This window comes from Cololabis saira, chromosome 2, assembly GCF_033807715.1.
Source record: "Cololabis saira isolate AMF1-May2022 chromosome 2, fColSai1.1, whole genome shotgun sequence".
Classification (NCBI taxonomy): Eukaryota; Metazoa; Chordata; class Actinopteri; order Beloniformes; family Belonidae; genus Cololabis; species Cololabis saira.
In genome coordinates, this window is record NC_084588.1 from 26,703,597 (window position 1) to 26,726,576 (window position 22,980).

At 41.1% G+C, this 22,980-nt stretch overlaps 1 protein-coding gene across 4 annotated transcripts in view; it reads right to left on the bottom strand.

The window, feature by feature from the left end:
- Window positions 1-309: 309 nt before the first annotated feature.
- Window positions 310-22,980, bottom strand: part of cbfa2t3 (CBFA2/RUNX1 partner transcriptional co-repressor 3) — a 50,567-nt gene continuing 27,896 nt past the window's right edge. For 3 of the 4 annotated variants that reach the window (XM_061741935.1, XM_061741951.1, XM_061741959.1), the window contains exons 3-12: window positions 21,952-22,193; window positions 20,841-20,930; window positions 18,328-18,509; window positions 14,263-14,546; window positions 13,488-13,573; window positions 10,397-10,688; window positions 9,858-9,926; window positions 9,109-9,162; window positions 7,268-7,458; window positions 310-5,707 (exon numbers count right to left, since the gene is read on the bottom strand). In XM_061741935.1, the coding sequence (XP_061597919.1) occupies window positions 5,312-5,707; window positions 7,268-7,458; window positions 9,109-9,162; window positions 9,858-9,926; window positions 10,397-10,688; window positions 13,488-13,573; window positions 14,263-14,546; window positions 18,328-18,509; window positions 20,841-20,930; window positions 21,952-22,193 (1,886 nt within the window). In that variant the 3' untranslated portion in view covers window positions 310-5,311. The remainder of the gene's footprint in view (window positions 5,708-7,267; window positions 7,459-9,108; window positions 9,163-9,857; window positions 9,927-10,396; window positions 10,689-13,487; window positions 13,574-14,262; window positions 14,547-18,327; window positions 18,510-20,840; window positions 20,931-21,951; window positions 22,194-22,980) is intronic. The other variant, XM_061741943.1, reaches the window with a different exon arrangement.

Here is a 22,980-nt window from a genome sequence, read left to right on the forward strand (position 1 = left end):
ACACTATAAGAATGATTATAGAGGTTCCATGAGATCTTATAGTGGGCATAGTTATGGTTCGTTTGCATGTTGTAACATCTTTACTGTTTTTGTCTATGTCTGCAGTAATAGACTTGATACTGTATGGTAAAAATTTGATATCATATCACTGAAGATAAGACGGAGTGAAATGATCTGATCTGATTTTTTTTTTCGTATAAGAACTTTGTCAGTATTGACTGATATGATTTTTTTAATATGAATTGTAGATGTTTTTGACTGTGCCTTCATGTAAAGAAGAAAAGCAATGACAGTGACGAAAACATCATTTCATGTTTTAATTACACAGTTACATTGTTCAACACAGACAATAACCTGAATTAGAATGTTTTACAGCTTCACACATCCAACAGAGCGAACAGTTAAAGAGCGGTATTAGCAACAGGGAGGAAAGCATGCAAGAAATAAATACAAATCAGAATTTAATTCTTCTGGCACAGTTTACTTCATCTAAAAATGGCAACAGGACTGTCGGAAGAGGGAAATTAAACAAAACGGGAAAGATCTTCAAATCTGCAACCTTTCCTACAGAAACATTGTTTTTTTCTGTAATAATGTATTGCACAATACAGTATAGAATGCTTCCCTACACATATAAAACCATAAACCTTTTGTTCAGTTTATGTAAAGGTAAAAACAAGACCATCCTGAGCCATGGCTTATGGGAAAACAAGTGCTGTATCCACTGTTGGCCACCTCCAGCTTTCTAGTCATCGGAGCCTGTTTCACAGGAAGGATGTGTCACCATCACATCAGATGAGCTTTGAAACGTCACCAGCAGAAGTTACTAGTTAGGACAGAGAAAGACAAATACCAACCTGCTAATATTTGTCTTCTCTAAAAAAAAATATGTGTTTTGCCCTTATCGGGTACACAGTTTAACAAATATAAACTGGCTGATGTTTAGTTCTACAAGACCCTTCGTTTGTACTCACAACAGCAGAGAGCCCTTATGCGTTTGCCATCTATAATATCTTTATCGAGAAAAGTAAGTGACACCACAGCACAAACTGCAAACGGAACATTAGTCTGATCTTTTGCATCCTGCCATCCTATGATTTCAAGAGGGAGAATCTCAGTAAAGGACAGTTTGCTCTTTCCTCTACAGCTTTTGTAGGCTTGCTGCCTCACATCCCATGCAATCAAAGCTGAGGATCTTTACTGCTGGGACATAACACAAAACCCTTAGCAAAAGTAGAACCTAAAGAAGAAAGTTGCAGCTTTTGGTTGTATTTTGGTCATTTATAAACGGTCTATTGGGTTTGGCTTTGTTTAGTTTACACAAGGGCTTACTCGCAGACAAGGAGGTACACACAAAGCACTCGAGTTGAATGGAACTGTCATCACATTGTTGTTGCAATGTCGATGTTGTACACAAACGTGGTACTGTACTGCACAAAACTGCAATATTCCACTTTTTTCTGGCTAAGATTTTTCATTAAAGCTCTGAAGATTTCAAGTAGTTTTACAGAGATACAAAGATTTTTTTAGTCTTTTTAGTCTTTTTTACAAAAAAATCACAAACGCACACCATTCACACTCAAACACTCGCTGTGCATTCATTTTTTTCTCTGCAAGGCTTTGTAACTGTAAAAACATGCGGTTAGCCAGGGTTCGAAGAGGTGATGCTTCTGTAGTTTGTAGGGAATCACTGCTCAATATGTCGTCAACAAGACTGCTGGGGTATGAAACTCAACTGGTTTGTTGAGCAACTCATGGACTCTGAGTGCCTGTATTTCAGCTACTTTGGTTAAATGGTGAATAGGAGCGTAATCCTTATTACTTGTGGCCTGTTAATACATGCCATTTCAGAGCCTTCAATGGTAAATTAGGAGTACTTTGGTCTGTGCTTTTATTGGTTTCGGACAACAAATGGCATGTCGTAGTGGGTTCAGTAATATGCAGGCCTATGACTATGAGACTACTACTAATTTCCAACATCCATTTCGTTAATGGAATCACTGAGTTTTAGTCTGGTCGGAGTTCATATTTTTTCCACATCATGAGTAATGACAATTCCTTTCAGCACAGATTGGTATAATCACTTATGAATGTGAGTGTGTCTCCATGTCTGCTCTCAACCCAGCTTTTCAAAGTCCAGGTCAGCATCTCCTGGTGGTTAGCTGTATGCTCACAGGAGGTAGCTAGTGTGAAAGAGGGGTGGGTGGGTAGTGTGGAGTGGTCTGTGGTGGTAGTAGAGGAAAATTAGACATCAGGGGGGGGAAAGGAGCATGTTACATAAAAAGGCTGAGGTCAACACTATAACACGGTAATCATAACTCACATACACATATGCTACACACAGGTGCAGGGGTACCTTGCAGTTTATCTTGTTTGAATTAAAGGTTTGAGATAGTCCACAAAAAAAATCTATTTTTGATTTAATAGCTTTTCTTTTTTCTACTAAGTTTGGTCCAAGTGTGAATGACACCAGCCATGTAAGGTTAACAATAATCGCAGTAAAAGGCATCGAGTCTGTAGAACACAAACGTGTTTTTTGGTGAAATATATGGGAACGACTGGAAAAAATACAATGAACACACGGAAAGAGGTGATGCCACTCTCTTGGCCTTGAAATATGGAACTGTCCCAAATTTGCAGCTTATGCTCAAATTACAAAAAAGCTAAATTTTAAAGATTGATTATAAAACTTTGTTTTAATGTTAGCTTAACACTGGCATATCCATTCATCCTAAGTAACGGTTTGTCTTGCAGCACAAGAAGAAATAACGCTCTCCACCTCACACAGATCAATGAGAACCAAGAGAGAGGATCACCAAGGTCACTGCAGTGGAGCTTGAGCTAAAATGGTGGTTTAAAAAAAAAAACAACAAAAAAAACATAATGAGGTGGACACTTTAAAACTTAAAATGAATTGAGCACCTTCAAACTGGACCGCCACCTTTAATCCTCATTAGAAATGACTATGTTGGGCCTTTATATCAATAGCAGACGAAAATACGCGCTGTTGCGTCCCCTTCTGCTTGATGGAGCTACTTAAATCCTCTGTTACCAACACTCTCCACCACTCAGGATCACATGACACTTTGAGTTAAGGGAAAATCGAAAAAGTGTTTAACTATTATGAGTGAAAAAATTTGAGAAACAAATGCACTGTGAGAAAATCATATTCTGGACATTAAATTTTAAAGGTTTTTTTGTTATTTGGCAAACACATTTTTGGACCTTTTTAAATACTATGTACATTCACATTAAGTTACTGATGTTACTTTAAATATATCTATATGTATCTATATTATATGACACCCTACGGGCAGTTGCTGAGGTTCCATTCAGTAGCTGAATTCTCTTCATATTGCACCTCCGTCCTCTCACTGTCTTACAATGCGAGCAATACAAAATATTCTAGAAGTGGGGTTTCATCTCATTAATATAGATACAACAAATCAAACAATAAGTACAATGTGGGGCTTCCTTTCAGAAACAAGCGTCCTTGCTCTGTCTTCACTGCTCAGCCCGAACTTAAAGGAGGAAAATGAAAGGTAACAAACCCAAAACAAAGTCCATTTTTCTGGATATACACAAGGCCAGCATATGTGGACATCAGATACAAGAGACATTATTGGAAAAATGAAAAGAGGAACAATATCTACAAGCAGGGTCAAACCTCCCCACGCGCCTGCTTTGTGGCTCTGTCCAAAGCAGGCTGGGGTTTGGACCGGAGTTGAGTCAAGTAGCGGAGAAGAGCGCAAAAGGGAGGTGCGGGGCGAGGGGAGGTAGAAAGAGAGGAGAACAAAGTTTACACTGCCCTCTACTAGGCTCTTCTAGCTGTTTGTCATGCTTTGGAAAAAGAGAGTGAATGTAAAGGTAAGAGCAATTCCTTGAAATATCTCCTCATAGTTAGCTTAAAAAAAGAATTACCAGCAATCTTCCCATAACTCTCCATAATATGCAATATGCAATGCCTTCTTGGACAATGTTTTCAAGCTTGTGATGAGTTTTTTTGGCAGCTCCGTTGCCGCTTCAGATCTTCGTTCCCTTTTTCCTTTGAGGCCACGCAGCTTTCTGTTTCCTCTTTTTGTCCTCTCTACCATTCACAGAAGTACCACACTGTGGCAGGGTTTCCATCAGTTTCCTTAAGTCTATCTTGTAAGAAAGCTCACAGCATTGTCCATGTTCACTAGTCTGGGCCATCACCGAGGAGTCGCTGTAGTTTTTTTTTTCTTTTTTTTAAACCGTGGACTGCAGGAGGCGGCTGCAGATCAAAGCAGGTCGCAGTTTGTTGACGTTGGACTCTGGGTCCAGTTCTACAGCTCCTCCGCAGCCTGGTCCTCTCAGGGCTGGCTTATCTGCTGAGGAGGTGATGTTGCTTTCCGTTTGGTTATGAGTGCTTTTCTTTATCGCTTATTTACTCACTTTGGCAGTGTAATATAAGTGTTTGGATCATGTTATCTTTAATCTTTGAATTCATTTGGGTTCATAATGCTGCAGAGAGGTGAGTCCGGTGTAGATTTTCTTGGCTCGCTAGCAAGGTAGTTAGCAGTTAAATTTTTTTTTCATATCATCAGCATCATCATCATCACTATTATTCTTTGTTTAGAATATTTGGACATTTCTTTATTTTTCCTTTAAAGCCAGAAAGAAACCTTTAGTAAGTACTAAGCTGTGTTTCTGAGGAATAAATCGCATCACAGGTCTCCCCCTCTCCTCATACATTTCAAATAAAAGGTTATGCTCATTGCCTGTCTCCATTAGGAAACTGTGGAAATGCCAGATCAGCTAAATGTTTGGACCCCTAGTGCACATCTTAGGGCTTGTTACTGTTCTTCCACTGGTGCTAAATTAAAGGGAAATCCTATTGAAGAGCGAATCAGCCTAGACATCCCCCATCACTTTTGGCTTTTCGCAGCCCCTCTAATGTGTCCTTTCGAGGGAAATATTTACCGTGCTTATATCACAGAGGGTACATCTTGAAGTCAAAGCTCATGATCTCAGAAAACGCATTTGATATGTTTCTATGACATAGACAGGAGACACTGCAATATTCATGCTTTAGGCTGCTTTTTGAAACCCAGGCTGGAAACTTTGTAGGTGTTGTTGTGGTTATATGAAAGAAATGTGGAGTGAGGGTGACAAAACCAGTCAATCATGAGAAGATATTCGTTAAAGTTTGTGATTAGAGGAGAAAAAAAGAAGGACTCAAGTAAGGAGGAGGAAAGGGACCAGCGTTTGATGAAGATTCCTCAGTTTGGTTTTGCGTGGAGTGTGGGCACTGTCCCTTCAGCGTGCAGGCGAGGTCGAGGGTCAGACATCAGCGAGAGGTGGCATCCAGTAGGGCTGGAGTCGCTGGAGTTGTGGAGCGAGAGACGCTGCTGGAGCTGCTCTCTTTGGGGCTGGCGGAGACACTTCCACCACCGCCTCCAGCACCTCCTGTAATACTGCTCTGGCCTACCAGGGACAAAGGTCCTGGAGGAGTGCTCTCAGAGTGGGTCGAGGGACCACTGGAGGATGCTGATGAGGCGCAGGAGGAAGAGGAGGAGGGGGTTCCTAGAGGAACACTGCTGCCCCCTGGTAGCCCCTGCAGGCCTTGACCACAGACGTGGTGGTGCTTCTCCCAGTCTTTGTGTTGGCAGAAGGAGCCGCAGTAGCGAGCCGTGTTGCAGCCACTGCAGGTCTCACTGGCCTTCCTCCCGCAGTTCCAGCAGCTCTGTTGAGACAGTAATGAGAAAGTGGGTCGATAAAAATAAGTCTCTTTAGTGTCCCAAGATAGCAGTCTTCTCTTTTTTTATGTAAACATATGTTAAAACTTAAAAATCCACTTCGTGTATCTGATCCTCATTTCTTTGTAACACTGTGTTTAGCGCTCTTGATGCAAGGCAGCGGGTTTGTGTTACCAGCAGGCTGTGGTCAACTGCTCTGCAGCCTGGCACTCTGCTCCAGACATCTGGGTCTTTCTGCTTTTATTCACACAGGAGACTGGGGTCTGTACTATGAACCGAGTTCAATATGACCATTATATCTTTTCATTACTTGGCTTCACTAATTTCAACACTTGAGATTCTTCTAAAGCAGGGGTCGGCAACCCAAAATGTTGAAAGAGCCATATTGGACCAAAAACACAAAAAACAAATATGTCTGGAGCCGCAAAAAATGAAAAGTCTTGTATAAGCCTTAGAATGAAGACAACACATGCTGCATGTTTCTATATTAGTTATGACTGGGGGAAGATTTTTTTTTCATTATGCACTTTGAGAAAAAAGTTGAAATGTCGAGAAAAAAGTTGAAATTTTGAGAAAAAGTCGAAATGTCAAGATTAATATTGAAGTACCTTCTTGAGAAAAAAGTCGAAATGTTGAGAAAAAAGTTGAAATGTTGAGAAAAAAGTTGAAATGTAAGATTAAAAAGGAAAGGAAACAGGAAGAAAAAAAGAGAAAAAAGGAAAAAAAGAAGAAAAATAAAAAAAGGAAAAAGAAGATAAAAAAGAAAAAAAAGAAAAAAAGGGAAAGAAAAAAAGAGAAAAATAGAAAAAAGAGAAAAAATGGAAAAAAGAAAAAGAGAAGAAAAAAGAAAAGAAGACAAATAGGAAAAAAAGAAAAAGAAGAAAAAAAAGGTGAAACATTTTTGGAAAAGCTCCAGGAGCCACTAGGGCGGCGCTAAAGAGCCGCATGCGGCTCTAGAGCCACGGGTTGCCGACCCTTGTTCTAAAGTGATGTCATTAGGCTGGCTATCACTTTGGTAAGTCATCAGAATATGCTCAAAATCTTGAATCAAAGGCTTTTTCTTGGTTCTTGAAGAGCTTGCACAAGGACTGAGGAAGCATTCTGGATGGAAAATGCACTGTCTTCAAGTACCAAAAAAGAAAAAAAGAAGTCTAGTTGCCTGTACAGTAAATCCAGGAATATCATGACCTGGATGACCAGGAGGACTGATAATCTACGCCAGAAGACTCAGGATACAAATCCTGGCTGCAGGCTGTGCAGTGTTAAACTGTTAAGATTACACATAAATAAGTAATTCAGACTGGTGAAATTCACACTTTCCTGTTCTTACATCTATTATAAGATCAATATGCACAAGCTTCAGTGCTTCAGTTTGTTTTAGTTAATCATGTCCTCCCTCACAGAATGTGCAGCTCTAATGTAGATGCTTGCCAGAAAAAAGCCTGAGGGTTTAGAAGGTCTCGTACTTTGAAAGAAAAGAGCTTTAAACACAAAAAATAAAGTTCCATGCAAAAATATTGGCAGGAACATTGTCCTGTGATACTCACTTCACTGGAGTCTTCCTGCTGGTTTATAACCGTTAGTGCATCCTCCGAGGCTTGCCTCTTGGCTTCAGCCAGCGCCCTCTCCATTTTAGAGCGTTCGGCAGAAATCATCTCATGAGCTTTCCTCTCGGCGTCTGACACTGCCTTCTGTAGCTCTGACATGGCCTGTCGCTTCACCTCATTCACCGCCTCTTCTGAGGAACAGAAAGGGACAGAGGGTCATTAGTGCTGATGGCTGTTGTCCCATACTGCCTCCTCCATCACCCTTTAATAAGGCTCTCTAAAGCTTGTATCTTGTTGTAGCTCAGCAAGCACATTTACTGTACATCATCCAAGATTTAAGACATTCTGCCAGAAAAGTAAAAGAGCCAGACTTCAATAATTAATCCAAAACACGTCTGCTCAAATGATTTTCATTCCTGACACCAGCAAATGTCATCTACTTGAAAGTTTATTCAACACCCTGAGATTCTCTGCTTTGATTATTGTCATCCTGTCATAAAAATAATTTGAATGACCAAAGAGGGGATGATTTCTTTTTTGTTTCCTTCATATTCAGCACTCATTTTTACACTGCAAGACTGCCTCAAATGGAGATTATATCTTGGGGGTAATTTTTTCTGCGCAAGCACGCTATGTAAGAGAATAGGCATTGTTTTTACTGCATGCAGGTGTGTAGACTTGTAGGTTGAAGACTAAAACAGAAACTTGTAACTATTCTTTACTTGCATTAGAGTGCACAAGGAACAATGCAGTACGCAATTTCTCATAAGACTTTATTCATTTGAGTGATAGTTTTGCCAAATGTGCACTTGTAATTAATCAAACCCTAATGTGATGTGCTAAAATTGCCATATATGAATTCCTTAATTTCCTTTTCCCATCACAGGCAGCAACATTTTTAAAGATTAAATGATACTTGTCACTTTTCTTCTGCTCCTCCAGGTGTGCCAAGTAGATGCAGGCACACATGAAGACACAAATAATATGCCGAAATGAGGGCTGCCAACCAAGTAGGAGGCAACGCTGATACAGTTCCCTCCGCTGAACCTCATTTCATCCACTCCATGTTTGTTAGAGAGGAAACTCATAAATGTAACTGTCACTTTTCCTTGCCGCTTCACTTTTCAAACTACTTTTCAGAGACATATGCAGAGAAGAAACCTTATCCACACCCTGCTGCGTGTATGCACATGGCTTGGTGCTCCGTTATGTGTGGATGTGTGAACTTTTGCACATCTGTGCTTGATTGCTGTCCTCGTATGCTAAAAAGGTAGGCATTCTGTCAAACATGTAAACATGCAGTCATACTTCCAAGGCTTTTCCATCTTTCCATTTTTCTGTCATCCCGCCTTCCCCTTTACTGTTCTCTAACCCTTTTTTCCTTATACCACCCCAACACTTCTTACTCTTTCTTCTCTACCTTTCAAATACGATCTGCATTATTCCAAGTTTCTCAATTATCTGGCTTAATGCATGCACCACTAAGATTAGTTAGCAAATTTAATTAATTCTTATCAAGGAAGCTGCATAGCAGATGCCGGGGCAATTAGCACTTAATGGAAAACACAGGGGCAGCAATATTAACGTTTTAATTCCACAGGGATTTGGCAAGTCCCTGAGACGTGTTATTTCGGTCTCCTTTTTTCACTTCAGATCTTAGTTCTCCAAAGCACTGCAGTCTCTCAACCTGAACCAGACCAGAGAATACGTGTCTGGTTTTAATTAAAAGCAAGAGGTGCTGCAGCTACGTGAGACTGTGCTGAGATAGAGGTGACACATACACAGATATATATGCAGACAAACACTGAGATTAGATGCTGGGAGTGAGATATGTTACTCACCCTGCTTGTTTTGGAGGTGCTTTAGAGCTGGGGAGAGCGGGATGCTTGTAGTACCTGTATGAAAAACAACTGCAATTAAAAGAGCCTTTTTTCTGCTGGTGAAAATACAGCACAGCATTTTGCTGACAGCAGCAGCATCTTTCCTCCGCAGGGTATTGGAGTATGAGTGCAACATAATAGTGCTGGGACTGAGGAGGAACAAGGGCTGAGCCAGACAATTCATGGAATGGGTTCAATCTAACATGCGGTACACGAGAAGGCCCATGCAATGAAGCCCCCCCCAGCTGCCTCACTTTGGCCACAAAAGGAGCCAAAAATAGTAACAACAGTTGAGACTTCAAAAAATATATATTTCTATGACAAGTGTGTCTGACTTGCTTCAGTTGTAAGATTTTGATGGAAATGTCACTTAACAAAATAGATAGAATTTTGAGAGTATGTGTTTTTCAGGACTGTGGAGACCAGTGAAGCTCCATCCTGAGTTCCTGCGCTGCTGCGGCCCGAAGTAGACCTTGTGCCTGCATTTTCACTGCAGCTTTAACTGCAGTGGCCTTTCATAGTGGTGGCAGATGGAAAGCATTTAGCCCTAATGACACAGAGGCCTTGGATCCTCCTGCCTGATGGACCTACGACTGCAAAGCCTCTGTTCTGTCTTCGTAGCCAGGGTGAAGTGTCACAATGTGCATTTTATTAGTCTGTGTGTGGCCAGTCATGAAAGCAATAGAGAGAAGAAGGTGTTCCGCTCTTACCAGCTTTCCTCCAGATTTCTTCAGGCAGGTATCCTGAGGGAGGCCTGTGTAAGAAGTCTCTGTGGGTCTCTGAAAAACACATGCAGGCACCCATTCAGCTACACATGCACAGTATCAAACTGTTCAATTGAGTATGAGTGTGATCACACATCCATCCAATGTTAGTGTCCTATTCAAAATTTTTTTTTTTTGGTCCAATACAAATTATGTGTGTGGCAACATCAGTAAATAACCTGTTTACAACTTGTTCAAGGAATTGTAACTTGGATTTAAAAGTGAATACAAATGTTAATTATGAATGAGCATGCTCTTAACATAAGGGTGCAATCAGTTGGTAAAATATCCAGGATGTTGCAAATAGGTCTGTATTGCTTCACAGTGTGAGCTCAAATTTGCAAATGTGCAAAAAAATTATCATCATCTGACTGGCTTGTATGTGTCTAAATTGATATATTATGGCCTTTTCAGAATATCAGATGAGCCCTACCTTGCTGTGAGTGTTTTGCTTTGCCAAACATACCCTCTGTGTGTTTGTCTACCTGTCTGCCTGCCTGTCTGCCTTTCAGCAGCCGAGGAAGTTCCTATTGGCAGTGATTCGCTGCTGCTAGCTGTGTTGGAGGACGAGTTGTGGTGAGGAGTACGAGGAGGAAGAGTAGTAGGAGGAGGAGGTAGGCAGTGCTGTCCGTTGCTCCCACCTTTTTTCATCTCCTCCACGTCACTGTAACGCCGAATCCAGTGATTCATCTCCTCCCGGTCAGCCTCCTGGCACCGGCGCAGCACCGTCAGAGAGCGCCGCGTCTTTTCTACCATATCCATGATGCAGTTCAAGAGCTGTGAAAGTAAAGGATGGATGATGATGCTTACTTCAAGTCATAAATCACCAAAAGGAATAATTTTGGAAATGATCCATGAATATGGAAATGTAAATTCCTTCCACCCTGTCACATACCAAGAACCCTGTAAATTTATTAGAAAACAGCTACAATCTTATCCTTTAGAGCAGTGGTCCTCAACCTTTTTTTAGTGATGTCCCCCCTGTGAAATATTTTTTCAGCCAAGTACCCCCTAACCAGCGCAAAGCACTTTTGGTTGTAAAAAAAAGACCTAAAACAGAGCACTGTGCCATCAGTAACTGATTTATTAAACATAAAAATATTGCTGCTACGCTTCAACCACGACTCCATCGTTGGTCCAAGTGATTGACAGGTGAAGCCAGGTGGCATTTGACAGGTTAGGTGGAACCATCCTGGTGTGGGGGATACTCTGCGGTTTTAGGATAATAAGTTGAATAGCCTACTCCTGAAGATCATTTTTTTTTATAATAATAAATAATAATGACTTGGATTTATATAGCGCCCTTCTAGGCACCCAGAGCGCTTTACAGAAATCATTATTCATTCATACACATCCTCACTACTATGAATTTAGACTTATATTTTCCTCAATTATTTATGAAAACATTTTTTAAAGGATTTTTGCATGGATGCTACTTTTTAAATATATTTATATTTTAAAATCTCACGTACCCCCTGTAGTGCCTTCACGTACCCCCAGGGGTACACGTACCCCCATTTGAGAACCACTGCTTTAGAGGTCTCTTCCTGACTGTAAGTTTGCAGACAGTCTAGGTGACATTTTTAAGGATGCACAACTTATTAAGTAATAAAAGTTTTGAAAAAGCCAGCACAAAAAGACATTCAGTTTAAAAAAAATATATATTATTATTATTTTATTTAAAAAAATGGCTTTCTGTTCATGCAAACATAATTTGTGTATGCAGACCAAGTGCCAATTCTAACTTAAGATTTGTTGTAGTTCCTTGACTGAGCGCTGAAGGCTGGCTGCAAAGGCAGGTCAATCTCCACTGACTCCTATGTTTTACTGTACAACTTTAGAGCAGAAAAAAAACATATTTAAAGCCTGGTTCAAAAACTTTTCGTCTAAATCATTTGATTTCGTGCCCTTGACAACTCTCAGGGGGTAAATATTTTTGTATCACGTCAGGAAATTTTATACAAAGCAATACATTTATTTCTAAAATAATTGATTGACAGTGTGCTCAGCCAATCCGCCACTATCCAGTCTTCATCCTTAATTGTCATTCTGTCGCACTTAGCAAAGCATTTGTACTAATGTTGGCTAAATGTGACAGCAGTTTTTGATTTCACCACGAGAACATGTTAAACGGTATATTCTGCTGTAAATGCCTGCCTGCAGCTCTGGAGATATTTTTACGGGAATCGGCTGAAGGAAGTGACAGTCAAGGCTAACTTTGATTAACATACGGTGTGCATGTTCTCATCAGCTTCCAAAGCAGCATGGCTTCATCCCGTGAGAAGAAAAATGGGCTTCAAAATCCAATGGGTAATGTGACCGAATGCTTCGTCCATTGTTTAGTTGTTAGTCTATGATATAAACTGATCCTTTAAAGTCCAAACACAGATTTAAGAAACATCTTCATATCGTCTCTGTCGCTGTGGCGCGTGACTGGCAATAACATGACTAATTGGTTTGGAAAGATAACCAATCACAGCAGAGTCAACTGAGACTGGAGGGAGTGCGAGGTCAAACAAGGTGCTCATGAAGCCCAAAGAGAAATAGAAGATCTAGACTGCACATGCTTTGAAACCCAAAGAGTTTGAAAGCAGGACAAATACATTATTGTGAACTTTTTCAATTCAATTTCCTGAGGTATTAATGAAATGCACCTTTGAACTAGCAGCCATGAACATTTTGCAGGTGACCGTGTGTTTTACTGCCTCTTCTAATCTGTTCATGGATGTGTGTGTGGCTCAGCAAAATGTTTTATGTCAACGAGCGTCACAACAATGATAACGCAACAGCTGGGCTGGTGATGAAAAGGTTTAGCCAATTCCTTCCATCCCTCTGCTCTCTTCCCTGCCAACTTAACAGATTTCCTGTCTTTCTCCCTCCGCCGTAAACAGTGTTACTTTTTTCCACAGTGCCCCTTCTTTACAGACTTGGCAAGGTCTACTCATCGAGTTTAACACAGTTGACATTCAATACATATCATTATTCCCATTCATCGCTCACCCCCCCTTTTCCGTCTCTGCCGCCTTTCCTCTGTCTCTCCAGCATTTCCCTCCCCTCCTAGTTATATTTCTTTCAGTGAGGTGTTTCTAATTTGGAAGAAGTCCAAGCCCGGCCGGTTCTCTCCATGACTGCAGCTCTTGTCTCAGCTGCTCTCCCCAGCTGGAGCTGCTCTCTGCTGGGCCCTGAGCACCATCTGGGGCCCTGTTTCCATTCAACGCTCTGTGTGCGTCTATGATCGTGCGCGTAGTGCACGGCACATGAATTTCTTTTCACAGAGTTAGGTACTTATCCTGATAGAAGTCTATCGGTTGCAAATCACCAAGCTGTCTCCCGACCTTCTGAGATCAGCTGTCCGTCAACTGTCGAGTCAGCTGGGGCGGAGGCTGTTCTGTCTGTCAACAGTTTCTACTCATGTCACCTGCACCTGCCCTCTTTAACTCTATAACTAACTTCTATCACATGCTTGCCTCTTTCCTTTCTATTTTTTTCCACAACTGTATTTCTAATGGATCAAAAGTTTGTTGGGAGTAAGCAGGTGTGCCATTCTAATACCATAGAATTTAGACTATTACGCACATTATCAAGATGTTTCCATTCTTCTGCCCACTCCCGATCTGTTAGACGATGGTCGATCACCTCTTCTTGACGAGCTCCGTGCACTGCTGCAATAAAATCAGACAGGAAATTCATTTCATTTATTTTATCTATAAATCCAGATACAGCGTACTTTGGATTACACACAGTTGTACAGTCCGGACTATGAGGGAATTTAGCCACATAAAGTAGACTGATCACCTCAACAAACACACAGCATTTTTCTTTTAATTTCTTTCTCTAATTTGGGTCAAATTTCATCGAAAGTGCACAATGACATTTCCATAATTCTTTTGTACACACTGCTGGTCGCTACACGCGTCTAGAAGTAATGCACATTGAGACTGCTCGTTATAAATAACTTTTACACCATCCACAATCAAATCTACTGAACAAAGTCTTATTCTTTTAATAAAGGTTAACAGGCCAACACGCACTTTTGGTGGTACTGCAGCCTTGTCTCTAATCCATGAAATAATCTGGCTAAAACGTCATGTCTTTGTCTTAGGAGAAGCAGATGGAAGATATACATGGTGTCCACAGTTGGCCACTTAGGCATGTATGGTTATGGTCTTTATATAGACACACTGCCACAAGGATTAACACAGTGAACTGACAACTGGCTTTTGTTCTTTGCATGCACCCCGCTTATATTTACACAAGCTCACCCAGTTTTGACCGTGTATCTGATCGTATATCATGTGACTGTAGATCAATGGATTTATCGAACCGTGTTGATGCTTTGCAGCTGCTCTACCTGTCTGCCGATGCCTTTCTCGGGGGTCGCGGTGTTCATTATGTCTGTATGGGTCTCTGTACTGGTGCGCCAGGGCCATGTCTTCTAAGCGGTAATGCTGAGGTCCCACCTGCGGGCTGGGCGGGTGGGCCAGGCCGTTGGCAGGGTGTGTAGGGAGGCCGTTAGGTGGTGGATGAGCAGGAAGACCTGTGCTGGGACTGAAACGCTGGCTGGGGCTGATGGTGCAGGGTCTCTTGGCCAGGTGCTCTGGGTGCAGCCCATCTCTCTCTGAGCTCTCTTTGGTCCTAGGGAGGTAGAGAAGAGAGTGAGCCACAACATGACTGATGCACAGGTGCTTCAGAGCAAAGTAGGTTGAGTTCAGTACGTGGTTTTGTGGCTTTACCAATTCAGTTTGGTAAAGTAACGATCTTGGCATGAAAGAAATGGTGCGCTTCATAACAGAAATACCTCACAATCTATGGAGTATACCATGAAAAATCACTCTGTACTATGAAGTGGTGTGAAAACCTTAAAATGATCAATTCAATAATCAATTTAAAACCTTGGGATGGAAGTTAAAGACAGTGGAGACAGACTCAAAGGTTAAAGAAAACACAGACATGTGGGATGTGTTGTATATTACTTCCACACAAAGAGAGGCAGTATATATAGGATATTTGGTATACATAGGTAGAATAGGAGGAAGTGGGTAAAGATAATGGATAGTGGTCATTACTACCTATAAAAAAAAACAAAAAAACACCACAGTCACCACATTATTACAACTACAGATACATATTTAAGTTATTAGGAATCATTCTTCTAACATGTCTACCATTAGTACGGGTAATTAAAAAATGTACAAAATGACTCATTTCTCAGCTTAGTTTCAGAAAGGATTTTTCCAGCATGTCATCCATACGGCAAGGATCAATGTGAAAGCAGTGGGGTGATTTGCAAAGTACATATGTTTTAGGAAAACACGCCACTTTAAAGACCAGCATATCTTTAAAATCTTTCTTAAAATCCCTTCTCTAATTTCAAATAGACTGTGTTTGTGAGTTGCGGATTTCAGCATCTATTATGGAAACCTTACTTGTTTGAGAAGCTCAAGTTGAGAATGCAAATATGTTGTTTTTTTCAAGTGAAATGACTCCCATATGGTGTATGCCAACACGCATATCGCACACACATATGTATGACAACTGCTTGTTGTTCATTAACAGTAAGGCGCTGTTTCTCCAAACCATCTGCACAGCTGTACACCATATGTATCAAACAAAACCAAGTTCAACTGTATACCCTTCATCTCAAGCTCTTAATCCGAACATCCCTCTGCCTACTCTTAGATTGCAAGTGTTTCTCCCTCCCACCCTGCTCTCGGGCTTATGGGGCGATGGGAGCTGAAGGCTGTGTGTTTGACAGATGTTTGGCCATACTCATTTATGTTTGTGTACTTTACGTGAGTGTGTATCTGTGTGTGTGTGTGTGTGTGTGTGTGTGTGTGTGTGTGTGTGTGTGTGTGTGTGTGTGTGTGTGTGTGTGTGTGTGAGACAGAGAGACAGAGGGAGAGAGGTTATGTTTTCAAGCCATCTGGACAGTTTAAACACGAGTGTTGATATTAATCTGTTTAGCTGGATGGCAATAGCCAGGCATTCAGATGGAAATCACCCTTTATCATCACAGGGATCAAAAGCAAAAAAAAATGTAACGCTGATGCCACGTATAGATTATGTGTGTTTTTTAAAAAAAGACAGTACTCCCTCTCTCAGTTATCAGGTTTTACCTATAAGAAAGTAATAAACAGATCATCTCGTCCCTGCCAGGTATTAAAATCAGATGTCTTGAATAATATTCAACACATTAAGTGTTACAAAATCAAAATGCAAGTACACTCTGTGATCCAGTAACTGACTTCAGCAGGAATAACATGAAGTAAATGTGCTCTGTATGATGCTGATGGTCACTCAAATCGTCGTGGAGGAATTTTGGCCTATTCTTCTTTACAACGTTGCACTAGTTCATCGAGGTTTGCAGGCATTTCTTAATCTGCAATATTTCAATCTGGTTGAGGTGTGGCAATTGATTGGACCACTGCCTTGATTTTTTTATTTTTTCAGTTGTAGATCTGCTGATGTGCTTGAGGCTAGAGACGGATAGAGTTTGTTAGTGACTAAATGACAGCAAGGTGCCCAGGTCTTGAGATGGCTAAACAAACCCGTACCATAACCCCTGCACCCCTCTGTTTGACACTTGGAGTAAGGTCATTGTACTGACCTGCTGTGTATGGTATTTCGCTAAACCAAGTATTGATTGTTATGTCTAATTACCTCCATTTTGGTCTTGCTCATCCAAAGGACAATGTTATAGAATGTCATATATTTGGATGCATCATTGCTAATCTAAGCTGTCCAGCCATGTACAAAGTGTTGTACGAGTCTTGTACTGTCTGCCTTCGGGGTAAACCTGTTGGAACGTCAATTTCTAGGAGGAATGAATGCTTGTCATTGGTAAATATCCTTTCCCACTGTAGAATAATGGACTCCATACAAGTTTAGATGTTCTAGACCAACAAATGTTAAAGGAGCTGTATGTAAGAGCAATAATAAAACGAATCATAAAATGACCCAGATATGTCAACAGACATTTAAAAATCATGTTCATTTCAAATACTTATGTCACTGACAACAGCACTCAAGCCAGGATATTCCAGTTTAAAAAGAGGAGTTGCAGCCCTCAACTGATGTTTATGTTGTCATTTTTTGTTTTGGCCTGAAGCTCCACCCTCCACCTATCTCCCAATCACCAAGTCAGTATTGTTTCTGAAGCTCCACCCTCCACCTATCTCCCAATCACCAAGTCAGTATTGTTTCGGCATCCGGGTTGCCAGCTCGGCTCTAATTATCGCAGCCATGGCAGCCTACGTTCCTGCTGCATTCTGCAGCCTACCTGGCAACCTCTGGTCGGGGGGAGGAGGGGGAGGGTACACGCCGCTCAACAGTATTTTGAAAGTGACTGCAGTACCAGTTTTGGCCATTTCTTACAGATGGCTCCTTTAAATTGTACTACGTTTAAAATCATGTCTCAATACATAACCCTTAAAGCCTTAAAACCTTGTCTCATGACTGTAGCTGTTTATGCTTGAACACATCCCTGGTTGTCGTAGACAACAAATTGCACCGCTGCGGAACAGCTGGCTCAGCTGTGCCCCTCCACCCCACTGAGTCCTACATGCCGGGTATAAACTGGAGGACAGGAGCTTGAGGTGTGCACGTTACAGCAGCGCTGCATGTCCAGCCTCAACCCCTGGTCCCGTTCAACCCAAACCCCCACCAGCCACCTCACCACCCACTCAGGATGTGCTTAGTTCTACGGTCAGCACACTGCCATCTGGACACACCCCTGACATACGGACAGCTGCCGGGGGGCAACAGGCCAGACAGGCGGAGAGTGGCAGGGAGGTATAGAAGTGATCAGAAATGAAGGATAGCATCAGAAAAACAAGAGAGGAAAATAGAAACAGTTTAAGGCAGCACAAAGGAATATTGTTGTTAGTTTTAGCTCGGTGGGGGCCCCTGCGGGCATGGAAGTTAGGTTGCTTTTGTACAATATCACTTTCTTAAGTCTTGTACTTGGTTACTTTCTCATTTTCTCTTCTGTCGTACTTTCTTGAATGTTTTAATCACCTATGCTTTCCACAGTAGCTCTGTGAACAAGTTTCAGCATTGTTAATGCGTCACATAGTCCTGTGAAGTTATATGCAGCTATTCCTTTTTCTGTCTTTGATTGCGTTATTGTATTTAATTTACTGCACTCTCTTAATATTTAGCCTTTCACATTCTCTTTTTCTCTTGCTATTCTGCATCTTTCTACACAGACATTTGGTAAAGACAGTATACAGCATTAAGGATGCCCAGATTTATCCTTCCCACACAAAGGAATTATAGCTTACACCTGTTGTTTGGCATTCTTAAAAGCTGAATTTATTTCTTTTAGAGTCTGTTTAGAAGAGTCTGTGTCAGAGATTGACAAATGCACGTGGACTCTGAAGTCTCTGCTTTCTTGGGTTTGATGGAGTCATCCTACCTGTCAGGAGTCCTTCTCTTGCCATGTTCATTCATCTCCAGCATGATCTCTGAGGAGTCGAGGGGCGAGCTGGCATTGGCGTCCAGGAGAAGCTGCTCATGTTGGGCCAGATACTGAGCTGGAGTCTGCTTGGCCAGCCTGGCACAGTGGAGCAATTCCCTCTGCAGCAGGGGCAGGTTTGCCTTCAGTGGTTAAAAGCAGAAAGACATACATCTCCGCTTAGGAATGAAATACGTTGTTGTAGGAAGGATATAAATTCATCGAACCAATGTTAACGTTGAGAAGAGAGTTAAGTGAACAGGAGGAGAGATCGAAACTCACGGTGGAACATTAGATAGATGGGGTGAGAGTGAAATAATGCCAGATTAGGCTGAGAGGAAAAAGAGAGTGATAAATGAAGAGACAGGATGAGATAAGGCAGGTCCCTTGACACATTCCTCCACCATGTGTCTCACTCTCTTCGGGGTGTTCTGATGTGTGTGTTGTATCAGCGTGTGTGGGTATGTGTGAATGTGTGTATGACAGTGCTGTCAAATAGCTCTCTCAGACCTGTCTGGTTGATATAACACAGCTATTGCTGCAATGTCCCAGATGTGGAGGATCATGACGTGCCAGGAGGTCCAACCATCTTGCACACACTTTCACACATACTCTTTTTAAAGACATATTTACATGCACATCCTACTACTGTCTACATTAAATATGAAATACGTCTGTGTGCGCACACACACACGCACGCACGCACGCACGCACGCACGCACGCACGCACGCACGCACGCACGCACGCACGCACGCACGCACGCACGCACGCACGCACGCACGCACGCACGCACGCACGCACGCACGCACACACTTTTAGGACAGGAATGTAACGTAACAAAATACATTTACTTATGTATTGTATCTATATACAATTATTTTGCAAATGTACTTGAATGTTAACATCTATGCTGGTTTATACTCATTCAATACTGATTCAATACAGTTTCTAAGGGGAAAAAGTTTGAAGCCAGTGCAGAGAACAAAACATGCTGCCTGACTTCATGGCAACACACTGGTGTCACAGTGTTTTAGTACCTTTGGCCATACTGGGTGTTTTTGCTGGGTATTCTTTGGTAAAACACTGATTTCTTTAAAAAAAACATGCTGGTTTGAATCCTGTGCTGTTTAAGGAATTTCTGCTGGAAATTCTGGCTCTTCAAAGTGTGTTTTGGTGAGTAACCATGCCAGAGGGAAAGTTGTTTACATGTGGGGGCAGCTGATTGAACTTTCAAAAGTTCAAATAATACACAAAATAAAGCCCCAAATGCAGACAAGTTGTGGAGTAGGATGATGCAGGGCAGGAGCAAAGCTGAGAGCCAGTTTCCTCTCCTGGCCGTTAAGGAGAATGTAAGATAACTGGTAAATGAGACCGAAGAGCTCAGTGCGCTGACAAGGACAATACTGGTAATGCAGTATTGTTTGCATCACCAAAACATAGCAGCAGGAATATATTTAGGAAGCCAATGCATCAACATCGTTACAGAAGGTCCTTCCTCCCTGCAGCTGTGAGACTACACAACCAGCACTGCTCACAGTAGACCACATACAAACCTGACAATAAATGTACATAAGGAAATAATGTGCAATCTTTCACTCACTGCAACGTGCAATTTTGTATATATATATCCATCTGTAAATATCCGTCTGTTATCTTTTTCATATACTAATATCTTATTATTTATCTTTATTCTTATTATTATTATTATTATTATTATTATTATTATTATTGTATACCAGTTTACTGTTTATAGTGTTTATAGTGTCTTATTATTATTACTGTGTTACTACTTTTTCTATTGTTGCCTCTTGTTTTTGCATTATCCCCTTTGCTGCTGTAAACTGCAAATTTCCCCTCTGTGGGACTATTAAAGGTTTATCTTATCTTATCTTATCTTATCTTATCTTATCTTATCTTATCTTATCTTATCTAATATATGGATTCAAAACAATATGGGCAGAAAGACACAACTAACGGAGTAAAGGAAGAGGAACTGCAGGGCTCATTAACAACATGTTGCAGAGAGAGTGTCAATGAGTCATAGAAACATTCAGCTGTGAGTTTCTGTTCATGTTTTCTACCAAGAGAGTGCACCACGTTACCTGCCAACGCTGACTATGACATCACCAGCTCAGCCCTTGCCAGGTGACATCCTGACACAACCTTTTTGATCTAGTCAACAGTTTTTTAACAGTTTTTCATTATTATCTTAATTTTATTTATTCATTAGTTATTATGCTGGAAAAACTATCATTTAGATTTAGTAAATGCACCTAACTTACCAGCTCAGTTTTTAAAACATACTAAAGTAATGTTTTTTTCCATATTTTCCTTTTTTTTTAATTAGATGGAGGTACATTTTCAGAGATGATCTCAAGCCAAAGTTAGTCCCTATTAAAAATGTTTACGTATTGTATCTTTTTTGACACAAAACAGGTAAAATTTCACATAAAATCAACAACTGAGGATTTACCTTAAGGAAAGGAATGACAAAAGGCCTCAGGGGGAAGTTGGTAGCTTCGTGAAGTTTGGAGTGAAACTCTTCAATGGTGAGTGTGGAGTTCTATCCAAGACAGAGAGAGCGCAAGAGAAACAGACTTTTACAAACATTTTACAAACTCCATCAAACACCATCATGGTGCAACATTGGACATGTTTTGTGTAGTTGACCTCTACTGAGGACCAGTGGTGGCTGGTGCTAAAAAATCTTTTGGGGGGCACAATTTACCTTGGCATAAACAGGGGTGTAACGGTACACAGAAGTCACGGTTAGGTACAAGCTTGGTACAATGGAAAATAATATTTTGGTCCTTTAATTCTGAAAAATCTAACCATCCAACAATGGCTTATTGGTCATAAGTTTTAGTGAAGCAGTTCAGTTATGCTGCAGTGGAAAAAGAAAACTGAATATAAAGTAGGGGTTTATTGTATCATTTCAACAAGTCCACTGTTATTTTGTATTGTTTTTTTCTTCCTGGTTTGGGTTCAGTTTATTTTTACATATTAGAGAGAAGAAAAACATTAACATTTCCATTGTTCTGTCTGGAATTTATATTATTTGAAAAGATAACGTTCCTTTCTTTTAGATATTTGATCAACAAAAATTTCAAAAGCAAGTGTTATTTAACCTATTTAAAACGAACATAAAAATCACGATACTGATCGCGGATTCGTCGCTGATAACTGTGAGTTTCTGGGACGCACACGACTGCATCCCTTTACGAATCTAATTCAAACCAATTAAAAGAGATCGTCAGGTCACATGCTTATCAAATGTTGGAGAGCTTACACTGGATTCTGTATGACCGGTGCCCCTTACTTCCGGAAGTAAATAAAATAAAATAAAAAACATTTTGGAACCAAATAAATATTAATACAACATTTAATTACTATTGACAGTCACCCACAGACTGAAATAACACCTTCTTTTAATAATTATTTGCATCTTCCTTGTTTTTTATTTTATTTTTATTTTTCATCTCTTGATTTGATGGGGCTGCGCCACAGCGCTCTCTACTGACCAGCCGCCACTGCTGAGGACTGAGAACAAGTTTAATTCTACAGGAACAAATATTAAAACATACCACCAATCCCAACACGAGACTGCGAACTCTCTCTCCGATCTCCGGCGATATGTCGTTGCCAAACTGCTGCAGCGTGGTGAGGAAGCGCTTCAACTTGCAGAGCTGCCGGGCCCCACAAGCTGGAGGGAGCTGCTGGTTGGACAACGAGGCTGTCGAGGACATGGCTGGCCCGTTACTGAAGCCGTTGGGAGTGGACGGAGCACCATTTAACGACGTAGGAGAGTGGCTGCTCCCGTTCAGCACTGTAGATAAACAGACAGAAGGATTGCACACTGTGAATTGTGGACAGCAGCTTCGGAGGGGCATCTTGTAGATTTCTGGACAAGATGATGCCAGTGGTTATTTTGTATCCAGTTTACAAAACTGTGGGGTCAAGTTGAACTGGAAGCAAATCAAATTTGATACTACGCCACAGCTCTGTCCATTTAAAGTGGTTGGAATGATGTAATGTCCTGCTACTTTCTAGGTGCTTTGAGTGTGTGTCCAGTAACCTCAGCTGTTTGACAAGTGCTACCATTTGACCCCCTCCAGCTCCTCCGTCCCCCTCTGTATCGGTCCACTCCACCCTACTCCTCACTCACTCACTTACTAGGACACAACTATAAGAGGAACTTGTTAAAGATGTGCCAAAAATAGTGTTGTGGTCTGTGTTACTTTTATTCCAGTAGCAGGTGTGTAGCTAAATCTGGTCCTGCACATGTCCACCAGCTGAGAGTAGATTTGCAGCTTTAAGGTTGAGAATAGACGCAGCATTCATACACATATATAATCACCCACATACTCTTCTTATTGCAGGCACAAACAAACTCATAAATACACACGAGCGTGGACACACACACACACACACACACACACACACACACACACACACACACACACACACACACACACACACACACACACACACACACACACACACACACACAAGCTTGACCTGTACCCTAAAATGCTCTTCTTCAATCTGTCATGTATGTTTCTGTTGGTGTTCTTTGGGTGTGAAATATCTTTCCTTTTGAATTAAATCAGATA